Source organism: Manis javanica, chromosome 8 (assembly GCF_040802235.1).
Source record: "Manis javanica isolate MJ-LG chromosome 8, MJ_LKY, whole genome shotgun sequence".
Taxonomy (NCBI): domain Eukaryota; kingdom Metazoa; phylum Chordata; class Mammalia; order Pholidota; family Manidae; genus Manis; species Manis javanica.
Window position 1 is genome coordinate 85,027,666 of NC_133163.1, and position 27,923 is coordinate 85,055,588.

At 43.2% G+C, this 27,923-nt stretch overlaps 1 protein-coding gene across 3 annotated transcripts; it reads right to left on the reverse strand.

The window, feature by feature from the left end:
- Nucleotides 1-336: 336 nt before the first annotated feature.
- GREM1 (gremlin 1, DAN family BMP antagonist) lies at nt 337-13,069 on the reverse strand. Of its 3 annotated transcripts, none has more exons than XM_036998454.2 (2): nt 12,805-13,069; nt 337-4,726 (listed from the first exon to the last, which is right to left on the reverse strand). In XM_036998454.2, the coding sequence occupies exon 2, from the start codon at nt 4,723-4,725 to the stop codon at nt 4,171-4,173; it is 555 nt and encodes a 184-aa protein (XP_036854349.1). In that variant the 5' UTR covers nt 4,726; nt 12,805-13,069; the 3' UTR covers nt 337-4,170. The 3 variants fall into 3 exon arrangements, with proteins under 3 accessions (XP_036854349.1, XP_036854348.1, XP_017511390.1); XM_036998453.2 differs by lacking the exon at nt 12,805-13,069 and adding an exon at nt 12,235-12,611; XM_017655901.3 differs by lacking the exon at nt 12,805-13,069 and adding an exon at nt 12,088-12,197.
- Nucleotides 13,070-27,923: the final 14,854 nt, after the last annotated feature.

The window sequence follows — 27,923 nt, forward strand, 5'->3', positions numbered from 1 at the left end:
CCCTCAAACACCTCAAAGTAAAGTTATTACCTTTTCTGTGTGGCAGTTCTTCCACTATCTGAAGGCTTCTCGTAACCCTTTCTAGCTCTTCTTTCTAGCTTTGGGGAAGAGGTTGGTACTTCCCATCGTACACCAGCTTCCATTGCCTCTAACTGCCATGGCCTGAGGTGTCCTACCAAAATCAAGCAGGATCTAGAAGGTCTAAGTGGAAGAAATAGATTCCCACTCACATCACAAGAGACCTGTTATCTTCCTACCTCCCTTCCCATAACAAGTGAATCTCTAACCCCCATCCCCCAACCTGTGAACACTACCAGTTAAACAAATACACGCACAAAGAGAAGAGGTTCAATTTATTGGTTGCTCTTTGGGAAAGGTCATATAGAACAAAATTAGGTGAAATCTAGTTACAGATTCATGAAACTTTGCTTTAATCCAAATTAGTTTTTAGGCGAGACTATCAAACCCCTTTTTCTTCATACACAGCAAAGTACCACAATCATTGCCTATATAATCCTCTGTTTTTAAATGATTAAAGCAGACACAGTACATAATGCAGTTGATATTAAATATCTTGAGAATGACAAATCAATAGAACTACTTTCACTCTTAAGCATTAACTAGTCATTTATAAATGTTCTGTACATACATTTTTCATTTTAGATTTTCTCCTTAAAAGGACTTGTGACTATTCATTATTATCTGCTATTTGTATACACACATCATAAGTCTTCCAAAATAACATTTAAAATCTTTCTTAATATTGCCTCAGAAATGTTAACCTTTAAGGAACATTCAATTAAAAAAATAAAAGCTTAGGTCTTGACTCTGTAACGCATGTTCAGATGTGTCAAGATTTTATTGTTTCCCTCTGACCTGATAAAGGCCTCCAACAACATACAATGTGCCAGTTTCTTTTTTGCTCAACTCAGAGGAAGTCAAAAAATGGAGAAAAAAAAATGCTTGAAATCACAGTGACCAAAGGATTTGAATTAATAATTACATTAAATAACCATAACTTTTTGTTTTAACTATTCACTTTCCACACAGTGGAAATTATCTTTTCCTCCAGATTTTTCGCCTACATTTTTAACTTTGAAGAACTACAATAACAAAAACAACTTATAGACTTGCAGGATGTGTGTTTTTCTCTTTTAATGCCAAGCACAAAGCATACATCACGAAATTCATATTTGGTGTCTGGCGTTATTTTAATTGGAAAGATCGAGATCACAAATATTTTGCCATAAAAAGAACTCTAATAGAATAATGAAAAAAACATATTACATCATCAGTGACTCCAATACAATATGTAACAGACATGGCACTTTCAATAAACATTGGAAGACACACCATACTCACTCTAGTCTTAATATAGGCACAGTTAGAAAAGCAGACATTTCCCTCTTTGGCTAGTGCTGTGTTTTTAGGGTAGTTTGCTGCTGATTATCCCAGTGAAGTTCATTTTGAGGAAATTCTCTTTACTTAAGCCAAATCTGACTTACATGCAAGACTGTGGTACAAGCTACTAAAAGGAGATTACCGTTGCCAACTTAAGTCATCTCTTTTTAACAAAATTGCATGCTTGTGGCAGAGTTAAAACAACAAAAGAAATTCAGTGTCTGCTAGTTCTGAATGTCATTTTTCCTCTCTGGTGTGGTTTTAGATTTTCAGCTCCTTCCCCTTTCTTTTCCTTTCCCTCACCCTTAAAATTCTGGCTTAGCATTTGCATATTTAATTAACTCCATTCTGTGCCTTATTGTTGGAGGATGTGCATGATAGAAAGACTTAGGGTGGGGCATACAGTGTATACGAAATGCACAGACTATGTGTTCGCACAAATTCACGTACTATAGAATCATCAGTAGTGAGTTTAAATGTTTTAATATTAGACCCAATATTTTGGGTGTTCATGAGGACTTCTGCCTCAAAGTATGGTTCCTGTTTCAGTTGTTAGATGGAGAGCCCCAGACCAAAACAAAAATAAAATAAAAACAGCCCCTTTAGTTGCAATGCTTCTTTGAATGCTGGAGCCTTGGTGGGAAACTGAAATGCAAATCGATGGCATTTGTTTCCCATGGTGCATGTGGCTTGGCTCATGAGGCTGAGAAGATACATGGTAAAAAGAGGGGGATGGGTGGGGGTGTGTTACACATAAAACAGGTCAGCCAAATCCAAAATGCAGTGAGGTTCACCCATCCTGCACTTTGGCCATTAGATAAACGTAAAGTAGGCTTTGGGAGTAGCCCAAGTTTAGTTAGAGGATACCTCTACCAGTAGGTTAAGAATACTTATGCTATCACATGAGACCCACTAGCAGAGCGACATTTAATTTACCCAAAGTCCCTGATTTCTTAACTGGGGTTACCCATTAGACCCTCAGACGGCAAAGGAAGATGGGGAGGTTATATCCCTTTCTTCTCCTCCCAGGCATTAAGCTCTTCCTGAACCAGAGACAATCTCCTTCATTTATTTACTCTTTTCTGCTCTCCAGCTGAATCTCTGAGCAATGGTTAAGATGAAATGACTGAAAATATACTTCTAATAAAAATGGAGCTAGCCCTAAACCTGGTTGTTCACTGACAGGTACACTCAGCAGAGGCAGAATTTTTATAATATAGGGCTGCGGCTCTCAGAAGCATCACATAGAAATAATAACCTAAGGAAGAGGTGATTATAACCAAGCAAAAGGAAAGATATTAGGGTCTTCTTCTTGTGAGGTCTTTGTTCTCTTCCTATCCCTGCACAGGCTCCGAACACACTGACTGTCCCCCTGAGGGCCAAGCAGGAGGAGTTGCATGGTTTCCCTCACTCACTCGGTTCTGAGAATAAGAGGGTCAATGTTTATGTTTTAAGTTTGGTGCAGGAATACCTTGGAGATATTTTGGGTTCAGTTCCAGACCACTGCAGTAAAGCGAAAATCACAATAAAGCGAGTCGAATGAATTTTTTGGTTTTTCAGTGCATATAAAAGTTATGTTTACACTATGCTGTAGTCTATTAAGTGTGCAACAGAATTATGTCTAACAAAACAATGTACATCTCTTAACTAAAATAGATTTTATTGCTAAAAAATGCTAACCATCATTTGAGCTTTCAGCAAGTCGTGATCATGGATCACAGATCCCCAGAACACATCTATTAATAATGAATAAGTTTGAAATATTATGCCAAAATATGACACAGAGATACAAAGTGAGTGAAGGCTCTTGGGAAAATGGCATTGATAGACTTGCTCAACACAAGGTTGCCACAAACATTCAGTTTGTAAAAAACACATTATCTGGGAAGTGCAATCAAATAGCGTATGCCTGTATTGGGTTACAGCTAGCTGGCTTCAGATTACAGTGACAGCCAAAGTTAATGATTTTGTGGCAGTCTCATTTCTCCTCTGTTCACTTGGGTTCTATTAAATACCAGGAAAAAAACACGCTAAAGCAGGGTTCTCATTGTGTTTCAGAAATCTCCTTTCAAGACCCTGCACATGTCCCTACTGAATTTGCTGGGCCCCACGGGTCCTCACCCCCAGTCCCACTGACCCTTCTCTCACACCCCTCCTTCTTGCCCTTGCCCACACCAGCCTCCCCCAGAGTCCGAAGGGTCTTCCCCAAATAGGAAACATTTACCTCTGTGGTTAAGCACGTTAATTTAGAAATAGTCTAAATTCGACTGAAATAGTCACTGAGATCCTAAGGAGGGATGGGCTGTGGAAGGGAGGAAGCAAGCACAGGTTGAAATGCCTTTTCCAAGTCTCAGGCAGCACTAAAATAGGTCTTTTCCCTGCAGAGTAATCTCGTGCATTAACATTCTTTCAGCGGAGAGGTTCTCATCCCCAGGTGGGCACATAGAAGAGGAGAGCAGAGCCAGACAACAGCCCTGCCACTTCCAAGTGCCTCAGCTGGTGTGGGCTTTCTGTGCCATCCCCATGGACATGTGTGCATTTACACACTAGAAGTGCCCTTCAGCAGAGACCGTGCTTCCTCTGGTGTCTGCAACCACATGCACCGTGCACACTCAAGCACGCAAACTACACACTAGCAGGCTCCTGCTGGGGGGCAGCTGATGGTTCTTCTTGCCTCTAGGGTTAAGCCAAGTAAGAGTCAGGTTGTTTTAGGTGTGGCTCGGACCCGCCTGGGGCTGCAATCCCTAGGACAGGCTGGGTGTACCTGGCTTAATCCAAATCGATGGATATACAGCGACACTGCTTCACACGCGTGACCCTCTTCTTCTTGGTGGGTGGCTGTAGTTCCGGACAGTTGAGCGTGACCATCATGGTGGTGAACTTCTTGGGCTTGCAGAAAGAGCAGGACTGGAAGGAGCCTTCCTCCTTCCGGAAGTGCCTGGGGATGTAGAAAGAGTTGCACTGGCCGTAGCAGAAGCGGTTGATGATGGTGCGGCTGTTGCAGCCCTCCTCGTGGATGGTCTGCTTAAGCGGCTGGGTTTTGCACCAGTCTCGCTTCAGGTATTTGCGCTCCGTCACATGCAGGGCCTCCTGGCTGGACTCCAGCACCTCCTCCCCCGGCATGGCAGTGCCGCGCCCTTGGCCCCGCCCGCGGTTCCTGGAGCCCGGCTGCTGGGGAGACTGAGTCTGCTCGGAGTCATTGTGCTGGGCCTTGTCTGGCGGGGGGATGGCACCTTGGGACCCTTTCTTTTTCCCTTCAGCGGTGGGCAGCAGGGTCCCCAAGAGGAGCAGCAGGGCTCCCACCGCGTAGGCGGTGCGGCTCATGCTAAAGGAGGGAAGTGCAGAGAAGGGAGAAGCAAAAATGGAAAAGTTAATTAATTAATAACCCTAGTAACAGCAGCTAACATTTTATCAGGCACTTGCTAAACACTTTAGGTAAAGTATTTCATTTACAGTATCTCTATCTCTATCAGATTCTCAGCATCTCTATAATTAGGCATCACTATTCCCCATTACCCTCTGGGCCACCAGGCCATGCAGTAGCTTGCCCAGGGGCACACAGAGCCGAGCTCGTCATGGCGTGCACTCCAGCAGGAACTGCTTTCTGGATTCTGGCACCAACTACATTTCCCTTTGTATTACGGTCACTTCACAGTGTTCATTCTTGCATTTGACAATATTTAGCAAGTTCCTACTTGCCAATGCCAGATTACCTTTGCACGCCTCTGGGGAAACTTATTTTCTACCTGGTATTAAACAAGCTGAATCGGCCTCACTACCTGAAGGGCTCACCTGCCAGGAAAGACTCCCAGTCTTTTTTCCCCAACTGGCTCCAGTGCTTCCTGAGCTGTGCCTTGTCCACCTCGTGGACGTTTCCGAGATGGTTGCCAGAAAGCAAGTGAAGAGGGGGAACACTTCACAGGCAGAGCAGGGCATGAAAAGTCAAGACTGAGCTTCTAGTGGAAGTCCTGGGGCAACAACCTGCTGTCTGACCTTGAGAAAAATCACTTTAAGCAAAGATACACATACCTTATCTCCAAGATGGGTTGTTCAGGTTGAAGCTGATATAAAGTGAAAGCAATCTGAGAACTAACAAGTGTACGGTGGGGCTGCAGACAGAATGAATTCCTTTACCAGAAAGATCACATAACTCATAAGACTCCTGGACTCTCACTCATTCTCATTTCTGAAGTGGGCCAGATATTCATTATATTATTCTTTATACCATAATATACACATTTTTCTACTCCTAATGGTGAAATGTGTTGCTCACGTGCATATGCATGCATATCTGTGTAAAATTTAGAAGGTAGAAAATGGGCACAAGAGAACAGGTATATGCAAATATTTACATTAATAAGTGCAACCGGCACACTGAATAAACTGAGAGTGGATGATTATGGATGGGTCTGGAGTTAGAGATGGGTCAGAAAGGGAAATGGCATATGAACACTGGCAAAAAAAATTAAATAAGGGGATTGGCAGAGGGAAAACTGACCCAAAAAAAAACTCGAGAAGAAAACCCAGGAAAGCAAGGATAGAAAGAGGAAAAAATGATGAGTAGAGCGAGGAATGAGGAATGTAAATCAGAGAAAGGGGGACTACTCTAGAAGCAGAGTGCTCCAGGAAGGCAGGGCAGACGAAAGGAAGAAAAGGAAGGGGAGTGCAGGAGAAGCATGGTTTTAAAAAGGGGAGTGCAAGGGAGAAGCGTCAGTCTATTAAGATTGTCCTGGGACAGTGCTTCTCAAACCTCTATGCTCAGTCACCTGGGGCTATGGTTCAGATGCAGATTCTAAATCAGGGCATCTGCCTTTCTAACAGGCTTTGAGTACCCTGGCCTAAAGCTCCTGCAGCCATCGGGCATAGAGGGCAGAGGGAATGAGGAAAATGTGGAAGGGTTTTCTTTTCAGGGGGTGCAGTGTCAAATTCACAGCCTCTCTCCTCAGGGGATCACACCAAATCTGGCCTGAGTCTGAGGCTTTCCAGCCCCCACTATGGTTCTGAACCTAAGGACAAAGCTGTGAAGCACCCATTTCCCTGCTCTCCTCTGGACACCAGTATTACACATGATAACCAACAAGCACAATTCAATGGAAACCTTATCGTGTCCCCGAAGGATCAGTACAGGCTGGTATTATTAGCTGGAGCAATTACTTTTCAAAGACAGAGGCAGTGTGGAATCTAATTATCTGCAGGGTAGCCCCTGTAAGTAAAGACCGTGTAACCCTATGGATAACATCAAATTAAGATAATTAAATGTTAAATCTAAGATATCTTTACATGGCACCATCTTTCCACATTAACCTACTACTTTTTGAGCAAGCTCAAGTTCGGAGCTGATGATGCAACATGTAGCTCCTGACTGGACTCCCTGGCTTTTGTCTGTTTACATTTCAACATCCCTGTTCTTTAAACAGAGCCTTTTCACCTCAACAACAACAAAACTAATTTCCTTGTTTTGTCTTTAAAAAAATCACTCATGAGAAAAGCCCAGTTATAAAACAACAGTGACTTTCTCCAGAGACCAGGATAACTTGAACCATGACAGTCCAGCCACCCAGGCAAATGTACTGGGAATTTGAGAAGCTTTCACACGTTTCTTCTATGTGTTCAATTTGGGTTCAATTTGGGGCAGGATCTAAACTAAAATTCAGTCTCTGTCCACTTAAAGAGGAGGACATAGGATAACCCTGGGTTCACCCCCACAATCTCCCTGCATCCTTACAAGTCAACCCTCCCAAAGCAAGACCCTCAGAGCCCAATATAAAAGAGACCAACTGAGACTTACTGGGAGCTTATGCTGACTGCATAAAACAGGTTCACATCATGGGGCCATGACCTCTCACAAACATCTGTCCAAAAAATGCAATTTTCTTTCCCCAGACCAACATAGGACCCTGTTTATATCAACTTTTCCTTCCTGGCAGTCTCACATTTGTCATTAACTAAATGCCTAGTCTGAGAGTCATAAGGGCTTGTTCATCACCTTATCCTCAGTGCCTGGCACTGAGTGCACTTGTGTTAAATGAATGATTATGATGGACCACATGGATTTACAGACTTTCCGTTCTTTGCATTTTAAAATGTCTTCACACGTGCCAATTAGCAGCAGAGCCAATCTTTTTCATTTCTGATCCACAATATAGCAAACTCCTTCTAGCCTAGGGGGCTTCTTAATACTTTCCTTCCTTTTTCCAGGAAAACTCCAAAAAGCCACTACTTTTCACCTGGTCCCATGCAAAATGCTGCGGGTTTTATTTTCTAATTGAAGCCATTATATTCACTATAGTAAAAACCAACAATAAAGCCATAAATTCAAAATGAGTCAACTGTGGTTTTCTTCTGGACAAGTTTTAATTTGGACAGACTTACTGTCCCTATGGGAGCCTGTGTAGTCCATGGCCAAAGGGGTCTAGAATGACAGGCCTTTTTTTTTTAAGAAAAGTAAATTTTTCACAAAATAAGATTTATTAGGTGTGGAAAATATTATAAAATGGTTTTTAATTTGAAAAAGCCAACTTTTTAAAAGATCTTCAGCACTTATTGTGAGGCTTTTGAGTTCTTAAACCTTTTAGCTCGTTATTTGGAGAGAAGTAAAAACCAGCTTCAGGAATCTCAATCAACAAAGACCTCAGCTTCTTGGGGAACAGCAACGCTCTGAAGGACTCTGCATATTCTGCATGAGTAAGAGTAAGAGGATGAGAACCATAACTAGTACTAGAACCAGGGTTCTGTCAAGTCGTGGTGGTCAATCACCCAACCCTCCCCACCACACACACCAAACTGGTCTTGATTACTCGGCACAGAAAGGAGGACTGTTCTGCTCTTGAAATCCCAATTATATTGCCACCAAACAAGTTGCACTTTTGTAGGTACCATAAACATAGAGGAAATCAAGATGTAAATTCCTTGAAGACAATTCTTTTCCACATCAACATCTAGCAGAGTGCCCCCTTATTAAAAATCAATCCAAATGCTAATCCAGAATTAGGTTCCTATGAATGATCATTCATGTACAACCATGAGCTGCAAACAGTTTGGTATTCATGAAATGACCCACTCACATCATTACATTAAAGCTGCACCTCATGGACCCAGAGTGCATCATGACACCAACAAAAACCACCCTTTATTCTCTTTTGCAGACAATATTCTTCTTGTCAAGCCCTGCCTCAACTTCCCCTTAATGCATCTCTGCTTCTCCAAGTAATACGCTCACATTTTCAAGGCGAGCTTTCTCTGCAACTGTTCTCTACCAGCAAGAACCACCCACCCTGACCTTTTTATCTCCTTTGTCTCTGTCCCTCCCTCCAAACCACTTGTACCAGAGGACATAGATATTCTCAAAGCAGGCCTTCGCTACCTGATACTTTCCTTCAGGTTTCCCATAGTGATCAACAAAATATTTGCACACAAAATAAGCCATATTAGTCACTTCTGTCATATGCAGATCATGGTGATTTATTCCAATAACCACAAGGCTCTACAAATAAAGTCATCTAATTCTGGAGAATAAGAAATAAAAATGCCATGTGTAAACTGTTTCCAACATCATGATGTCTTTGGGAAAGTTTAGGCCAGCTCCTTCTGGCACTCTTCTTGACTTATTTCTCATCTTAGCTCACTAACCTGCTTATAGTCAGTTAAATGGAGTGCTGAGTGGGAATTACAGTGAAGAGACAATGGTCTGCAAGCCGGATGCCTGTGCCTGAACCTTTGGTCAGTTCCACCTGATGAATGAAATTTTAGAAAGAGATTCAGCAGGCATGACATCAAATTATCTCCCAGCTTAAAGATATTAATAATAGTAATAATGGGGTGACAGCAAATACTCTAAGTGTAGACCAGGTTTCTGAACAATCAATTCCTTTTCCTCAAGATGAAATCTTTGAGAAGGGAGGTTATTTTTGAGTTGATCTTTAATTATTAAAAAGTAGTATAAGGAGTCAACTTTTACAAATTAAGTAGGAATTTCTTCAGAATATACTGGGCTGATTTTTTTTTTCAGACAAGTTGCACCAAGAAGATAAGTTCATGGTTGGCAAACTAGTAGAGGATACTAGTAGTCACATCCTGTACATGACCCAAGTACCCTAACAACTGCTCTATTCTGAAGACCATTCAGGTTAACTTCAGCTGGGCCCACCATCACCAGGGCAGGGAGGAGACCACCTGGTAGGTATCACAGGAGCTTTATGCTATTGGGGCATTTTTTCTGGTGAAGTTAATGATTGCATACAATTCTTGCAGTCCACAGGAAACAAGTTAGAAAGTGATAAATATTAAATGCTCTTGAGCAGCACTACTGAGAGACAGCCCAGTTACAGAAACATGTGTAGCAGTGAAGGATGTGTGTTAGTCCCTGTGCAAATGAGATTAGGGATTTAATTTCAAAAACACCCTGTAATATATCCTGGTGCCAATCTTATTGCCTTTCCCATTACCACCACTAATAAGAAGAGTTACCTATATTTTTTAACCTTCACTCTGCCAGGCGTTATGCTAAATTCGGACAGAATTTTATAATTTATTTTTCACAATAAAATATGAGATTGATAATATTCTTTTTATCAGGGAATCCAGACTCAGAAAAGTTAGGAATCTGTGCAAGGTCACACAACTCGGAAGTGGGAGAGCCAGCGTTAGAGCCCAGTTCTGCCTACCCCCAAAACACATGTCCACTATTCTATGGACGCACAGCACAGTATTTAAAAAGTGATATAGGAACTTGTTTCTAATGCAATAAAGTGTGAAAAATATTGTAACTCAAATAATTATCTAATTTGTACCTTCATGTTCACATGTGAAGAAAAAAATCTCTTGTACTGTACTTTGCATTTCTAAGAGCATATGTTAAAACTAAAGAAAATTCCTTGCAGATGTAAGGCATGGACTGCAACACTTGCCTGGTCTGTGCCTTTCAGTTGGATGCTACAGCCACCTTCCCACCTCCCCCACTTTCCTTTTCATAAAAGGTTTAGGTTTTTCCTTCTGTCCTTTACTCTGTTCTTGGACATGTTTCACAGCCTTGCTGTTGACAAGCATTTCTGGGGAGAGAGGTCTGTGGCATAAAATTGTTTGACATTATATCATTCAATACTTAAACATTAAGACTGAGCGATTCAGTTTAGAAGACAAAGCAGATAGCTCTCTTTCAGAGATGTGTAACCCCTCGCATACAAACTATGTTAGCCAACTTGGATTTTGTATAGATGGTGGGTTACCAAAACATTTCCCTCAAAATAAACTTTTAAGAAAATGGCAAACCTGTGAAATTACAGAGTTTACAAAAGATTTTAATTCCTACAATGACCTGGAGGTTAAACACACACTTGCACGCGCGCACACACACACACACACACACACACACGGAAACTACAGTTCTAAACCCTTAAGTAATTATTAGTTAAAACTAAAGATTGGACAGTGCAATTTATCCAGTGACAGTAACAAAATCACCCACTGCTGCAGACTTGGATGTGTCAGGAAGATGAGACTGTAGCTTTCTTAAGATCTTTCCTTTTATTGCTTTGAAATGTCCATCTCTTCAAGTCCCCCTGCCCAAGGAAGAGAGGGGAGGCGGGACTGGAAAGCCCTGGGGTGAAAGAAGACTCCTCACCCCAGATCGGGGTTATCTTAACCTCTTCTCCACCGTTTATTTAACTTGTGTGTTCAGCCAGGAGGAAGCCACTACGCTAGGGTCCCTGGGACAGCTTAAATCCCTAGTGACCCACTTAACACAATAGATTGTTTTAATCAACTCATGTCCTAGCACCATCTCGAAGGCGAAGGTAAACAGAGGCGCACACCACTCAGATCCTCTCGTTACAGCAGGAGATGCAACTACCTATCAACCGATGGTCACCTCTCTGTCTTGTACCATTTAAGAAGAGATATTAATTCCTAACTTCGAAGCTGTATTTCTGTCTAAAAGATCTGGAATTCGGAGTAGGAGAGAAGAAGGCGGAGCCGGGTTCTGCCGGAGACCCCTTTCAGGCCAGCTCTGAGCGCGTGGGCATTGCAGAGCATCGGTCACCGCCTGCCTGCCCTCCGCCTCGCCCGGGGACCGTCCCCAGAGCCCGGCGCAGGGAAATGCCAGGCTGGGGCGCCCCCAAGACGAAGCTGGGATCGTAAGACAAGGCCAAGCCAGAGCGGTGGCGCATCTGTTCTGCCCACGCCTGAAGTCTACAAACAACTCCTGGCCTGAAAGGTGACAGCCCCGACGCCCCCAGTTCGCCACCCACCGTCCTCCCGTCCTTGCTCTGTAAGCTACAGAGATGTAAGAGAGGTGAGCAAGGCGGAGAGCGAGGACGGGGGACGACCTCGGCGTCCGAGCCGGAGACCAGCCTCCCGCCACCAGTCCGCGTCGTTTCCGTCGCTAGCGAGGAGCAGCGAAGAGAGGCTGGGGCCTCTAGTACACAAATTAAGGGGTTCCCGAGGGATTGGGACCTGGAGGGCTGTCCTCCGCGGTTCAGCCGAGGGGTGCGTGGGGCGGGAAGAAGCTAAGAAGAGAGATCGCAGCGCCCCGAGTGCGCAGCCAGCACGTGGGTGTGCGCGGTGTGAGCGCTGCGGGCTCGCGGGACTCCGCAACCGGGACCGCGCACCGCACGCAGTGTCCCGTTACCCAACCCCCGCGTGCCCGCCGCGCCGAAAACCCGGCGGCTCAGCTCGGAGTCTCCATCTCACCGTTAAATGAATAAATGGACCCATCTCTGATTCTCCGGATCCTCCAGCCCGCTACAGGATCATTCACGGCACTCGCCGAGCATCTCCAGACGTCCCCAGCCCCCGCGCCCCGCCTCAAACACATGGAACCCTCCCAAAGCAACTTGCCTGGCCATCTGCTACGGAGCCGCAGGTTCGGGCTGCTGCCCACTGCACCGGCTCACCGTCCCTCCGCTCCTGTGCCCCAGCAGCCCGGGATCCGCACGCCCGCGGTGCGGGCACATCTGACAGGCGCGACTGCCACCCGCACCAGGAGCTCATTGGCGGGGCTTCAGGAGGGGGAAACAGGGTGCGGGGCCATGGCAGTAGCTCTTGACATACTCTTTCCCAGCCTTTCTCGCGCAAGGTTAAGCCACAGCAACCACGGCCTTGGCAGGAAGAACCGCGCAATACTTCTTCACGGTTCGCCCCAGGGAACCGCGGAGCCTCGGGTAGCACGCACAGTGGGCTGCCCGGGCCTCACCGCGCCGAACCCGGGAGTCGTTGGCAGAACCCTGAGCGCACATGCACACACACACACACACACACCCCTACCTGACCACACACACACACACACACACACACACACACACCCCTACCTGACCACACACACACACACACACACACACACACACACACCCCTACCTGACCACACACACACACACACACACACACACACACACCCGCCTTTGCTCTCACCTGTCAGTGCGGCGGTGTTCGGGGCCTGCGCTCTCGACGTGTGGCTCGGTGTGCGGCCGCGGCCCGAGCCGGCCGGGCTCCGCGGGGTCAGCCGGACGGAGAGTAAAGCTCTCGTGGCGCACTGGGTCGCCCGGTCAGCTGAGGGCGCACCGAGTGAGGGCCATCGCGCCGTCTCCCGTTTAAATGCCGGCGGCCGAGCGCGGCGCCCGGGGCCGCGCTTCTCCATTGGCCAGGCGCCGCCGCCGCCGCCGGACCCGCTATCCGCCCCCTTTCCCGGTAGTGCCCCCGCCCCCCGCACCCCTCCTACCTCCCCTCGGGGTCCCCTCTCCGCCTGCCTAGCCTCTTTGTCTGCTCCCCCCGCCCAGGCCGGCTGGGAGAGGTCACCCCAGGGAACCGCTCCTGGAATGCACAGCAAATCACATTTTCCGCTCCCGTTGGAGGGGGAAGCGCGGGAGGAAATCCCCCCGGCTCCCGGCCCCTCATTCCTCCTCCGCCCCAGGCCTGGGCTTTTCCCCCCACCAGCTCCGCTTCTCCGGCGTCGGCCACGCGACGCGCTCGATCGCGGAGACTGCACTGGGGAGAGCAAGATCCCGTGGGGTCGTGGCAGATTAGGCGATTCTTCCCCGGTGGAGCGAGCGGGACTGCAGGACTCTGGTTGAGAGGTCGCTGCGGCTCCGGCGCGGCTCCGCCCGAGGCCCCCAACTTCGAGGGCACTGACCCCGGCGCCCCCGTTAACCCCGGCGGGCTCGCCGGCCGCCAGCAGGAGCCTGTCGCCAACATGACACCCTCCTCTCCCCTCTCCACGGGTTCTTTCAGCTCAGATCCTGGCGGCCTCGGCTGTGAGTGTACAGAAGTGGGTAACGGAGGAACGACAAGACCTACAGGACCCGCACAAGTCCAGGTTTCCATTCCTAAGCCGTCTTAGAAAGGGAGAGACCAGTCGCTAGGAGGAAAGAGGTTTTCTGTAGCACGTTAAAGATGAATAAATCAGAAAAATAAAACGTCAGACGAGGAAATAACCTCCCAGAAATTTAAGACAAAAAACCTACGTACGTGAAAAACCGATGTCACATTCTGTATTCATTACTGAGAACCCGATGAATAGTGGCGTACATACCAAGTGCATAGTTTTCGAAAGATGAGCAAACACTTTTCATTTGTTCTCGTAGCTTGAAAATTGGTTCCTCAAAGAGGCCGTAAATTCTGTGTATCGAAGTTACAGCCCGTGCAAAAATCAACCCGGCTGCAAGGTCTGCAGACCGGCTCCATCAACCAGTCAGATGATGACTTAAAAAAAAAAATTGTTGTAGAAGGAAATTTGAAGGTGTCCGTACCGACTGAAGCAAAATAAACAAAACAATGAAACCCATCAAAGGTACTTATACAACATTCGTGATTTAAGTGCTTGGCTAAGAAAAAACAAAACCTTCAAAAGCGTGACTTTCCTCTTCAGGCAGGCATTACACAGAGGGGACAAGAAACGCTGAACATCTCCTAGGTGCTGTTAGGAACTTAAAATCGATTTTCACAATAAATGAAACAAGAAGGAAGTCTGCATTAAATCACTATCCAGAGAATCTTCATCATCTGAATGTTTTTTTGTTTGTGCTATTGGCAGTTTCTGCTCAAGAACTCAATGCTGCACTTCAAATGTTTTCAAAATTTTTTTTGTTAAATCATCCCATGAACCATAGTTTGTAGTTGAGTTGCCTGCAGGGTGGGAATATTCAACAGGACTTGAAGATGTCCTCCTGGAGTGGGCTGCAGGAGAGATAGGTAGTCAGAAATACACAAAATACTTAGGCAAGTAACTGTTCAGCCAGAGCCCACCACAAATGTATAGGAGCCAGCTGTTCTCTGTGTGTGTAAACCATTTCACCAAATAAAAAGGGAGCGTATTTTACAAATGGATTAACTCCTTCTCATCTAAAATCAATACTTTAGTCACTATTTCCCAAGACTCTTAGACTGCCCCAAATAAAGATACAGAGACAGACCTTAACCTCCTGAATTGGAAGTGATTACTTTGGAGCCCTAACACTGTGACTCTATGTATCTCAATCTCTAGCTAGTAAATGTCGTTAATTGCTATGATCCCTTTTCAGGGGACTTCTTAGACAGCAATAGAAACACTCACCTCCCCACCCCAGATGCCACAACTCTCCATCCCTTTGCATGGTGTCATTCTTTTTTTCATTGTAACTTATCTCTCTCTGATACTAGAATATAACTTCATGAGGGTGGGGACTTTATCTTTGATTACTCTAAGCACATAGAATACAAAGTGTCTAATGCAGAATTAGGATTCATTAAGTAGTTATGAACTGGGAATGTTCAGCATTAACTACATTAATCAACTGAGCTGAATTCAAAGGCTATAACCATCATGAATATGATAAACACGAGCCCTCACCCTCACAGAATTTATGGTCTAACATGTTTGTAAATATTTATACAGATATTCAAGTTTTTGCCTCTTATTTGTGTTTCCACAGCTCTTAATCAGTCATTGCAAACCATTATCCAATCAGGATGAAGGAATAAGAGTAAAAACTCTTCAGACTTCTTTAACCACAATTACATAATTGAAACCTGCTCGTAGTAAGAGGGGGAAGAAGTGAAATGACTCCATGTAGTCAAAGTTAAAATTTGGAATCTGAGTTGCCTAAACAGTGATCACTAGACGATTTCACTTACAGAAAGTGCTTTCAAATTACTTTGAGGCTGTTGTGAAAAGTATGGATCCTACTCAGCTACTGGTTTGCAAAAGGAAAGTTCATTTCTCTTGTTTTGTTTACCTGTTTATGGAAATAGAATGTGTTTGTCCCCATCTAACTCCCAAGATCCTAAGAGAAGGCTGCTCTGTGTTCAGGGAAGAATTTTGAAGGCCTCTGTAAGAATGCTTTCTGCTTAGACCTTCAAAAGCTGTGTATGACTGTTCAGCTAATTGCAGAGACTGTGTATGCCATCTTGCATTGTATCGAAAGGAATAAAGCCCTTTACTGTACTTTACTGAGCTTGTATGCCTTTGCTAAAGAAAAAAAAATGTGATCATGAAACTGACAGTGCTTAAAGAGAAAGATATTTGCAACTAACTAATATTTGTCAAATAACAGTGAGATGATTCATATCCAGAATAGATCTGTCTTATAAATTTAATATGAAAAAAAACCTCCATAAGTAATCCCATAGGAGTTGGCAAAGCCCAAGACAGAGCACTGCACAAAAGAAGAAACCTGAATAGCCAATAAACATGAAGAGAAGCTAGATTATATTCATAAATTGGGGAAATGCAAACTGAAATAAGAAGATAACCTCCCTTATCTAGCAGATTACAAAAGATTTAACTCTCCCATATTCAGCATTGAAAAGGCATGGAGAAGCAGGTACTTGAATGCATTAGCAATGAGGGTATAAACTGGTGCAGCAATGTCAGAGAATAATTTGTCAAAATGTGATAAAATTAAACATGCCACTAGATTACCACCCAGCCATTCCACTTCTAGGAAAGCACTTTAGAAGAACTTGAGCATGTATGCATGAAGACCAGGAAGCTTATGAGGACTTTTATCACAGTTTTGTTTATAAGAACCTTAGTGTCCATCAACAGGAGTAGGAGAAGACATAACCAATTATTTTATTCATATACCATAATGCTTTACTGCTGTTAAAAGAAACGAATTAGATTTCTAAATTTCAGCATAGAGCTAAAAAATATAGTGATGTTTGGGAAAAAAAAGTAAGTTGCAAAATGATACAAGCAGTATGACACCATTATGTATATTTTGTAATAAACATATAAAGCAATAGCATAAACTGTTTATGAAAACATATGTGTTCATATAAATGTAGAAGTAATGGATTGGAAACTAGACCTTTGATGGTGCCCACCAGAATGGAGTGGGAGAGGGGGTTCGATTGGGGATGGAAGACTTTTCAAAACACATTCAACTTTATAATGCTTTTAAAATTTTTATTTTAAAAAATCTTGAAACTAATATGACAAAACTGACAATTTAATTCCTGGATGATGGGTACATGGATATTTGTTAGATTATGCTCTTTACAGTTTGGAAACATAATTTCTCAAAATTTAAAAAGAAAGAATCTGATCTTTCTATCATGATTTCAAGATTGTTTTTGATTATTTGGCACTGAGGACTTTTCTCTCCCGTGTGTCCTCTGAAACCAACTCCAACCAAGGTGAGCATGTTTTCAGATCACATACAAGCTCTTATTGGTGTTTATATTCATGCCGAGTTGTCTGAGCGCTGACTCTTCACCTTGCTATTTACACATACATGGTAAAACATTTACCAGTGTCTTATATATAAAAATGAATGTGCCTGTGAAAATTCTGAGTAATGCTGCTAAATACAAGCATATGAAAGCATGAATCATGCAGACCACTTTAATATAGTTTGGACCTAATTCCATACAAGCATTTATTGTGTACACTACTTGTGCAGTGCAGTATGAAAAAGACAAAAGCATGAAAGCATGGACACGGTCCTTCACAGTTAGTATGTAGGTACTGAACTTGGAGTCAGAAAACTTAGAATAAATTCTCGACTCCTCCTCATAAAACAGAGTGCCCCTGGATTAGATATTTAAACCCTCTGAGCCTAAATTCAGTCATCTGTGTTCTAGGAATGATAATATCTACCTCTGGCAGATGATGGAATTAAGTAAAATAAGTTTCTGTGAAAGTGCCAGACACATGACACCTAATAAACAATGGTGTCTGTATGGATGCTGGAGTTCAGTTGGGAGCTAAAACAAAGACAGTGGAAATATACTATCAGCGCGGGTCATGTCTCACGTACCTTTGTGTTCACGGTGCATAATGCAGCAGATGCCACATAGTGGGTGGCTGAGAAAGCTAGTAAATGCCCCACTTGCATGGGGCACAGGGAGGAGGTGAGGGAGGAAGGGAAGGAGAGAAAAGGAGGGAGGGAAAAGCAAGGAAAAGAAAAAAAAATGTTAAAAAGGAAGATGAGAAAGGAAAAGGAAAGGAGTGACACCATTCCAGTAAATGGCACCGAGACTTCTATTTGTGGTAAAACCAGCAAATGATATAAAAATCTCCCAGAGGGGCACAGGCGCAAGAGCAAAAACCCTTCTGGCTCTCTTTTGCCTGCATCATAAGCATCAGTTTAACAAAAGTTAGAGTTCTCAGGATGTTTGCACTGTGGCAGCAGAACCTGAGAAGAGACAAGAAGATGCCTGAACGTGAAGCAAAAAAAGGCTGAAATTCCCCAGGCTGCAGAGGGCTGCTGGCAGAGATGAGGGCGGGAGACAAGACAAAGGCAGAGATAGAAGTGGAATTCTCAGCATAAATGTACATACCCAGTGCCTAAATATAACAGAACCTGCTGGAAACGAGGCCCGCTCTTTGTCTGCAGGCTGAGTGACTCATGAAGTCTGAAACGTTTCTATTTGTTTTGAGCTCTTTGACATGACCTCACTCTTGGAAAAAATCGGATGGGGCGTTAATCAGTTATTGATTTTCTGCTTTTCCTTAGAGCTGGAGCTGCTGTGGTTCTTCATTTTCTACAGCTTTTTTAGGTATACTTTCCAAGAAAAGCTCATTCTACTGCAGTTTTAAATGCCAGGGCCTAAGAGAAGAGCTGCTGGAAGGACTTGTTAACTGAAGATCTCTCTGGGTTTTACCCCATTGTCTTTGGCTTATTTTACTCATTTCCCTTGAGATTTCTGCTATTTACTAGGAGCCAATGTTTTAAGATTTACCTTTTCACTTTTGTGTACTTTTTTAAGGTATGGGAGCATGCATGTGATTTTGCTCTTGCTTTAACTGTACTGGTTCATTACATCTTTTAAAAGATTGTATAACATAATAAAATATTTATAAACTCATCATAGGAAACTTGGAAATAGAGAAAATACTAAGAAAGTAAAAATCTCCCAAAATCCCAGAACACCCAAATAACCATGTTTATACACACACACACACACACACGCAGCACATGCACACACATGATACATATATACATATATGGTATTCCCTCCAGTTATATAAAGTATGTGTGTATATGGATCTTAAATTGGCCTTATTAACTACTTAATATGTACCAAACACTAGGCTTTACATACATCGTCTAGTTTAATCTTTACAATAATCTCATGAAGTAACTACTATAAGTGCTTTTTTTAAAGGTGAGGGAAGTGATGTCCAGGGAGTTTGTGTAAATGTCCCAAGGGCACATAGCTATATGAGACAGAAGAGGAATTCATAGCTGGTTGATTCCTAGGCCCTTCCATTTACCTTCCACACTGTACACTGTGCAGTTAGAGTCTGCACTGTGCCTTGTTAGAACTTATATGCAAACACCATAATTACTCCACAAAAAAGCCCCCTAAATGCCATGTGATTTAAATAATCCACTAGCTGGTATCATCAAGACATTTAGTTGTATAGAATATGAACATACATATGAGAAAATGAGTTTGAATTCTGCATGACTTTACTTATAAAAATTCTGAACTCAGACATGCTTCGTCTTTTTTGGGTTTTGTATAAGACTGCCTTACTGCCATTACAATTGTTATTTGTGAAAGTATCAGTCCATTTCTTAAATCAGGAGCTCATAAATATGTGCAGTGTTTTAGGATCTTTTCAGGGCAGAGAAGCATGGAGGAGAAGATGGGAAAGTAAATTTAAACCTGTTTTCCTTTATAAAAATCAACATGAGCTTATAAGCCATTTTATACTTAGGGTAAAATGTCTCCTTTACAAAGGGAACAAATGTAAATCTCTTTTAAATCTTGGTTCCTTCTTCACTCCTTCCCTCCCTAACTTAAAAGGTTGGATCATCTGGAATATGATTTCTCATTCCTTTTTTAAAAGAAAGACAAAAAATGTAAACTGTGGGCTCTTCATTGCTTATGTCAGAGCAATACATGAGTACTTTATATAAACTAACCATTTGTCTATTAATGTTTGTAAAGAGCTTCATAGACATAAGGCACTTGGGACACACTCTCTAGAGAAATGTGGTGCCTTTGGAAAGAGGATCAGAGAAGGAAGAATCCGATGGTAAGAGAAATTCCTTTATACTCACATCCAGAATGTGAAAGGAAATGTCTAAGACAAGCACCCAGCTGCATTTTCCTCCATGTGGAAGGCCATGGAGGTAGAAGGGAACCGTTTCCAAGGAGTCTAGGTAGCCTTGTCTGTAGTATTTGTTTTTGTAATCTATGTGATTTGTCTGTGTGACAAGAAAGAGAAAAATAGAGAGGATATACTTTGGACTAGACAACATGGCAGTGTGTTCCCAGATACTAGCTTCCAGATGAGCCCCCAAGGGTCCCCCAAATGTAGCACGGGTTTCCTGGTAACTGGTTTACCCCATCAGGCTGAGTGGTGAGAGTATCTCAGGATCTCCCAGGGGCATGTGTCCGCCTGCCCCATGCCCACCTTACTGTACTCAGTGCAGAGCTGAGCACAGAACAGCCTCTTAAAGACTATAAAATATGTTTTTAGTCACAGTGATATGCAGCCAAAGAAGAAAACTTTCTGAAAATAAATCATAATGATTCTTGCAGCAGCTACTCTGCTAGCCAAAGCAATCCATGAATGTCCATGGACAGATTAGGATGTCCTTCCCTTAGATAGATCTCTGCGGCCACCTCTTTGCACCAGCAAACCGTCTGCCTAGCCAAAACCTCGGGACATCAGCCTCAGCCTCTTGAATAGTTTCCAATCTCCCTTGAAAAGAAAGGAGGGAGAGAGAGTGGGGGGAAGGGAGGGAGGGAAGTAATCCGTTCCTTTTCAATAAGATAAATTATTTCAGAAAACAGCAGCTTCTCTTAGCAGATACCCAAGCTTTAGCTCTTTAGTTCTAAGTGTCTTATTTTAATAGCAGTTTTTATCATATGAGCTCTGTGCTCTCAATCTAGGGTAAAGAATCCTGCTACTAGGAAGAATTTCAAAGTGATAATTTGCTTTTGATACAAATATTTGATGCAGATATAAAGTTGCACAAACACAGCCAGAGGATGTCCGTGTATGAGAGTCTAACTTCCTCAAATAGAACACTGGAGTCACACTGGACCCCGGACAGGTCCCCAGGCACATGCCCCAGATTGCCACCTCCCTGCCTTTGTTCCCACTGCTCGCTCCACTCAGAATGTCCCACCCACAGCTCTACCTGTTGAATCCTTCCTCTTACTTCAAGATCCTTTAGCATTTTCTATGATTCTTGCCCTATTTTTACCTTATTTTAGTTACATGTGCATTTGACATTTCTCCTGTGACAGCATGTAGCCTGGTGAGTGCTGGCAACATTTCTTCCCTCATCCCTGAGTCCCCTGTGGCTCTAGTGCAGTACCCTGCAAAAGGAGATCCTTGCTCAGTAGGTGTGTCTTGAACTGGAAGCAAGGATTTCACTTATAATAAAGGAGGCCGAGTTGAAACACAACAAAAGGGCTCCAAATCTCCTCATTAGTTGCACTTCAGATTTCTGTTTTATCCCATCACTTGTGGAAGCTGCATCAGAAGTACTAAGTGGTAGAGGTCATCCAGAATGTGGTTGCTGGTGGCAGTCCAGGTATGCAGCTCAAGGCCATCTCATCTCTTCTGTGCCACCACCTCCAGCCCCATCATGGCTGTTTCTCCTCTGGATGGCTGTGGTTGACGCTTTACTGTACTCCGCACTTCCACGGATGCTGACACACAGCTGCTGGAATAAACTTCTTAACTCACATACCAGATCATGTCTTTCCCTTGACTAAAACTCTTTTTCCTTGCTCTTACCATACTTTTAAATGACTTAATTTGTTCATCTGCTTGTTTTTTGTCTGTCTCCTCCACATGCCTGTAAGCTCTGTGGAGTGAGAACCATTTCTGACTGATTCACTGTCTCCCCAGGCTCTAACACAGTGCTTGGAATACAGTAGACACTCACAAACATAAAGATAAAATGCAGAGCGCGTTGTCATTCTCCTTCATGTTACGAGCATTTTTCTACTTCCCATTTTTCCTTGCCACTACTCCTGGTTTCTGCACTTTGACTGGAGCTCACTGGAGAATGAGCATGGTTTGGCCCTGGATTTGAGTCCCCATGCGGAACCTCAGTCCTTAGTTTTGTTGTGGAAGCAGAGAGCACATCATTGTGCTCTGGACAAGCCCCACCCATTGAAGAAGAGCCAGCAACGATGCTCAGACTCACTCTGGGAACTTCGATTGCAGCCCTGCTGACTTTCCTTGGAAAACCAATCATGAGACAACATTCCACAGAGGTAAGACCCCAGAGCAGTAAGTTCCATGGCCTGCCAGACGGGAGAGCACCTGCTCCACTAAAATATCACAGTCAAGTTTCAGGAGAAATTAACAGGGCACTATTCCTCTGGTGTTTCTGGGAGATCTTAAAGATTTGTTGCAGGCAGATATTTTTGTTCTCTCAACCCAGTGAAATAGAGCCCAAAAGATGAAGACAATATTGCATAAGAGAAAGGTCCTTTGTATATGTGGCCAGGAATGGTGCATATTTTGCCACTGATTTTATTTTTCACCCCTTTTTGAAACAGGGTCAAGTAACAAGCCAAGTAGATTTTCAGGCCATCCATAGTGCCAAATACCTCTTTTACTGTATTGACAGAGGCCTAGGTGTCTCATCCTAATTCACCTTGAGGATACAAGGTGTGGGAACAGCATTTTATCATGGCCCTTGTAGCTTCTGAAAGCACAGTTCCAAACACAGGAGTATCTGAGTTATCAGGGAAGGGAAGGGCTGGTTAGGAAGGTCTGGGGTCTTGGAAATAAATTCAGGTGATGCCAAAGCATGGTTTTCAGTTCTGGTAGGATTTTGTGAAACTAACTGTGGCCTGGTGTAGCATTGCTGGCTATACAGGCAGCTGCGGAGTCCCTCTATTGAGCCCCCTCCCTCCTGGCCCCTTGTCTTCACTTGTTCTCATGCCATCTCTGGTTGCAGTTGTGGGTGTTGCTCCCCCAAATTGATGAGGTATCAGCATCTCTGGGGGAGCTTAAAAAAATGTTGATTCTCAGAGCTTGTTCTAGATGACTGCGTCAGAATTTCCTGGGATGGGGCCCAAAAATCTGCATTTTTATAAAGCTCTTCAGATGTCTGCTTCTGACAAGTAGCCAGGTTTAGGAATTACTGCTGTAGTGGAAAGAATTCTATTTGCACCTAAACTCAACCATCAACAATTTCCTAAGTAACTTTAGACAAGTCAACTCTCGGACTATGGAGAAAACAGAGGAAATGACACATACATAAGAATTGCGGCAGAATTAAATAAAATTACGTATGTGATCTATCCTATATACATTTAATAGAGGAGTTAGTTAATATTCTGCTGGTGACCTCGAAATTTCCCAGAGTCTTTTTCTGAAATAGCGTTTAGCTTCCTTTTCTGTGTTTAATTCCTTGTGAAACTTGGTCGCTCCCTTTGTCAGTCACCAAGCATAAGCATATGTAGATGAATCATGAGACCATCATGCCATGTGTCCCAAGAGCCTTCCAAGTTCATAGCTGGGAGAAACGCTCAACATTTAATGCATATTGTTTCTCGATATCTCTTTCCAAATTGCCAGTATAGTTTCCATTTCTGGGAAATTACATAGACATGTCTGGATCCAACCCTTTTATCTTTGCGTTTCCAACTGCTCTGTTTTCCTTCTTTCTTCCCATCAAATCCTCATATTTTGACAGTTTTAAGACCAGCTCTTCCTTGATCTTTTCCTTCCTATAATATATTGAATTGAAATGAGCCCATTCTCCTTGGTGTGCCTTCTCTCCAAACACAAAATATTCTGAAGTTCAGATTCTCTTTCTGTGAGCGGGCTAACATCACAAGAAGTTTGTGGTTTCATCCATCATAAACAAGAGCGTTTTAAATGAACTCTGCTTCTTTTCTCCCAAGCATCACAAAAGGTTGAGACAAACTGAAATGAATTTTTAGTAAAAAAAAAGGTTACTTATTAAAAATAGTGCTGATAAAAGTATATAAATTGATTCAGTAGAAAGAATTTATAAAACACTGTATCTTAGAAGGAAATGATTGTTGTAGGCATCCACAATGAATCAGAAGGAAAATACTCTGTTCTCTTGAAAAACTGTTTACTCTGTTTGGTGCTGACAAAATGTATCCAAAAAAGTCCTTTCTCTTTTGATATGAGGGAGGAAGGCAAACTGTATGTGAGAGCACGGCTCACACTTTACTCAAGAATGTTACAGTTTTGCGTGTGTGCCTAGTTGATCTAAGCACATTAACAAGCATAGTATTAGCTGCTGACACTTTTATATTGCACACATCCTTTTGTAAAAATGGAAGAAATATAATATTCACATTTTCAACCTTCCTCTCTATTAAAAAAAATACTACAATGTGGTTTGAGTTGTGAATCTATTGAAGACATCTTTGATGAATTAAATGTCAAGGCATATGTGAAAAGTGATTTGGAAAATTTCTCCTCGGTTGCTGGTAGGGGTGATGGGGAAGAGGCTGTTGGGGCATCTCTGTTCTCTTTCTGGCTTTTTTATTGGCCCCTTTCACTCTCTCAGTTCATCTGTTGTTACAATAAAAATAAATCGCTTTCTTCTATGCCAACCTCTCCGAGTTTTTTGGAATATGATTGACTAATTGCAAAGTAACTTGACCTTATTGGATAACTGGTACCATCTAAATATGATGCATTTTCCCCGCCTCAGACACTCTAAAATAGCATCGTCCACTCTGCAATTTTCCAAAAGCTGTGAGGATAAATAAGCTAATAGCCAATCCAAAAATCAACAGCAAAAAGAGCCAAAGTATCATGAAAAATGAAACAGAAAAACTTTCATGTTTGCCTTTTTCATTCATGCCACTGCATACTGGGGAAAAAAAATGATACGAGTAAATGATTTAAAAAAAAGAAAAGCTAATGATAAAAGCTTGAGTTTGGTTTGCATCCATGTCACAATTACTCCTTTTCTTTAGAACACACTTTCTTATTTTATCTAATAAGAAGGTTGTTATGTTTTTAAAAAGTAGTCCCTAAATTCCACAATCTACCATTTGGCCACACTTTCTCCTTTGGAGCTATTACAAGATGGTAACTTGATGGCTAAACTGAGATCAGAATAACTGGGCTGTACTTTGACCTTTGACAGAGCATTCAACTTACCAGTGCCTCAGCTACTCCTCAATGGGAAATACAAATGTCCCGATTATATACTTTTGACAAAGTGAAGGTGGAAAATATAATGTGGACTACCTTTACTTTGACAAATAATGGTTTATGAATGCTGGCTTAAATTTGCATATCTATTAATAATCATAGCTAATACTTAAGATCTTACATGTTAACAGTGTGGTTAAGGACTTTAAATAGTGGAGAGGTTCAACTGGCACACGGTATCTGCTCCCATCACCTTCTGTGTGCCTTCTTGTACTGCAGCGACTGGAAAGCTAAAAATGAAATTAGCCGATTCCTTGGCAGCTAGAATGATGGAAGCAAAATAGAGCACAAAATATATGCCCTCTCACAGGATTTTGAAGGTGGAAGAGAAGAAAGCAAAACTGTTTTCCTGCAGCTGTTCTGCTCTGAGGAATTGTAGCTTCAGGCACACTCAGCATTCCTGTGTCAAGACAATGGCTGTGGAGGTGCCACACATCAGTTGTAGCAGTATGGTGGTGAGAGTGACATCAGCCAACACTTCCTGACCTCTGGATCCCCAGAATGCTAGTGACCTTTAACTGGTTAAGTCCAGTTATGGATCCCTGCTTCCCGCTCCTCCACATCTTCAAATGATTTTGTAAGCTCCTAATTTCTTATGAAATGTATTAAGTCACTTCCATCTGTTAATATCCAAAGTAAAGAATTTATTTCTTGTGCTGAAATATGATTCTGAGTTTGGCATCCAAATCAAGCTTCCATTCAGGTGCTGTAGTGCAGGGAATTTATCCTAATATCAATTTGATGTGGTACATTTTACCTTTTACAGTTCTCCAATGAAACAACTAAAACTCAGTGAGATGAAATAACTTGCTCCAGGTCACACAACTTCTAAGGAGCAGAACCTAAGGTCAAATGCAAATCTAGTTATAAAGTTTTTGCGCCTAACTGCTTTGTTAAACTGTGATAGTTCAGATCAAGTACATAATAATCATGTACAAATGGCTGAAGATTTATTTATTTATTTTGCTACAAACTACATGGGAAAGAGTCTATATCTTGTACATCTTGGTAAAGGACTCCCAAGTCCCAGAGCATAGCTCATTATTGGACACCTAGAATAGGTCCTTGATAAGTTACTGTGGAAAGAATAAATTAATGGTATTGTGGTGAGTCCTACCAAGCAAAGAAAGTGACACCAAAAGATGAGAAATGCTTATGGCGTCCTACTTGTGGATAAATCACTACAGCTGCCAAATTGGTTTTATTAGCTGTTTCTTGCTCTTCATGTGTTCAATTGCTTCTATTAAGAGCTATTACAAATAATTTTGTTTCCTATGTGTGTATTTCTTGGTTTCTGTTGGGAGGAATAGCTTATCAACAAGTTTCACTGCCATATACATTCATCAAACAGAACCCTCAGGCTGTTAAGAAGGGTTTTTTAGGTCTTGCCCATTCCATCTTATAGCAGCTCTTTTGTAAAAGATTCTTTCTTTACCAGTTATAAGTTAATGTTACTAAACCCAAATTCAAGGAAACATTTTAATTAGAGTGTGAAGACCATCTGGAGCAGAGACAAAGAATGAGCACTATTCCTGAGAGGAGGGCCACTGGCTCCTCTTGGTTGTAGAGGTGCAGCACGAGGAGACTCCAGGGTCCTGGGAAAGGGCATGACTAGTTTGAATGGTCCTTGGAGAGAGGGCAGGGGAAGAGGGTGGTGAGGTGGCACATGGCAGAGCAGCTCCCCGTGCCCCTGGAGCTAGCTCATTCTCCAGAAAGCAGCTGTGACTGTGAAGTAAGCATGTTTTAACTTCATAGCCCAACCCTGGAGCCCCATGTCAGCCACCCTGGGGCCCGGGTCTGGCATACCACTGGATGTGTGTCTAAGCACAAACACGACCAAGTTTCCTCAACAGGGCTGTGTGGCAGCAAGAAATACTCAGCAGGGCTGACCGTGCTCCAGCCTCCCCACCAGCCCAACTGGTGAAGCTCCCTTCGGTTCCTAGACAACTGTTCCACGGGACCCTAAGGAAGGAGATTCTGGACCACCCACAAGGTATGCACTTGAATTATTATTGAAAACATAAATGAACCCTATGTTTACGGACTGCTCATGTTGACGGCACTGTGATGAGGAATCCAGTAGCCCACCAGGCAGTTCAGATGCTCTGAAGGATAGAGTCTTTTCCCCTAAAATAGGGGTTCACTGACTCCCAGTACTGACACTAGAGAAGGGCCCAGGTGAGGTTTGACCTGACAGGATGCAGTTCTTGGGCTTCAGAAGAAGGGTGGTATTGATTTTGTTTTGCTTTGCTTTAATTTTGCAGTAGTAATATGATTACTAGCATCTAGAAATAGGGGCTTTCATAGGTGTGGAGTCAACAAGCTCTGAATGGAGCTGCTACAGCCTCCTGACCCAGCCTCCCCTTGTTCTGCATCCTGGGCAACCATCATCTCTATTTCCCATTCCAACCAACTCTGCAATGTCACCCCGAAATGTGGGTGTAGGCCTGTCTGAGCACCTCACATGCCTTTGTACCCTGCACAGGCTTTATTGGCCTGTGTGCACTGCCACCTTCCCCTTAGCACTGCCCCAACCCCAACTCATACGTTATACCCAGATCACTGTTTACAGGAAGTTGTTTAATGAAGAACCCCGCAAAGCAGTGCTTCTCAACCATTTTTAACCCCTGCCCCCTCCTGTTTCCTCTCACTTTCCTTTCTGTGCCTGCCCACCAGCTGAGGAGCAGGTGTGATGACTAACTGCACCCTTCCCTCAGTCCCCTTCCCCTCACAACCCCTGACATCTGCCCCACTAGCTGACATTTGCTATTTTAAATAAATGTTCCCATTTTCCTGGCTCCCTCATCTCCCTGGGCCAAGGTAGTGGCACCTTAGTGATTCTGTGGCAGATACAGAGGACCTGGAGACTTCTGGTCCCCGGGCCCTAAGGCTGGTATCTGCAACATTTCTCAGTGGA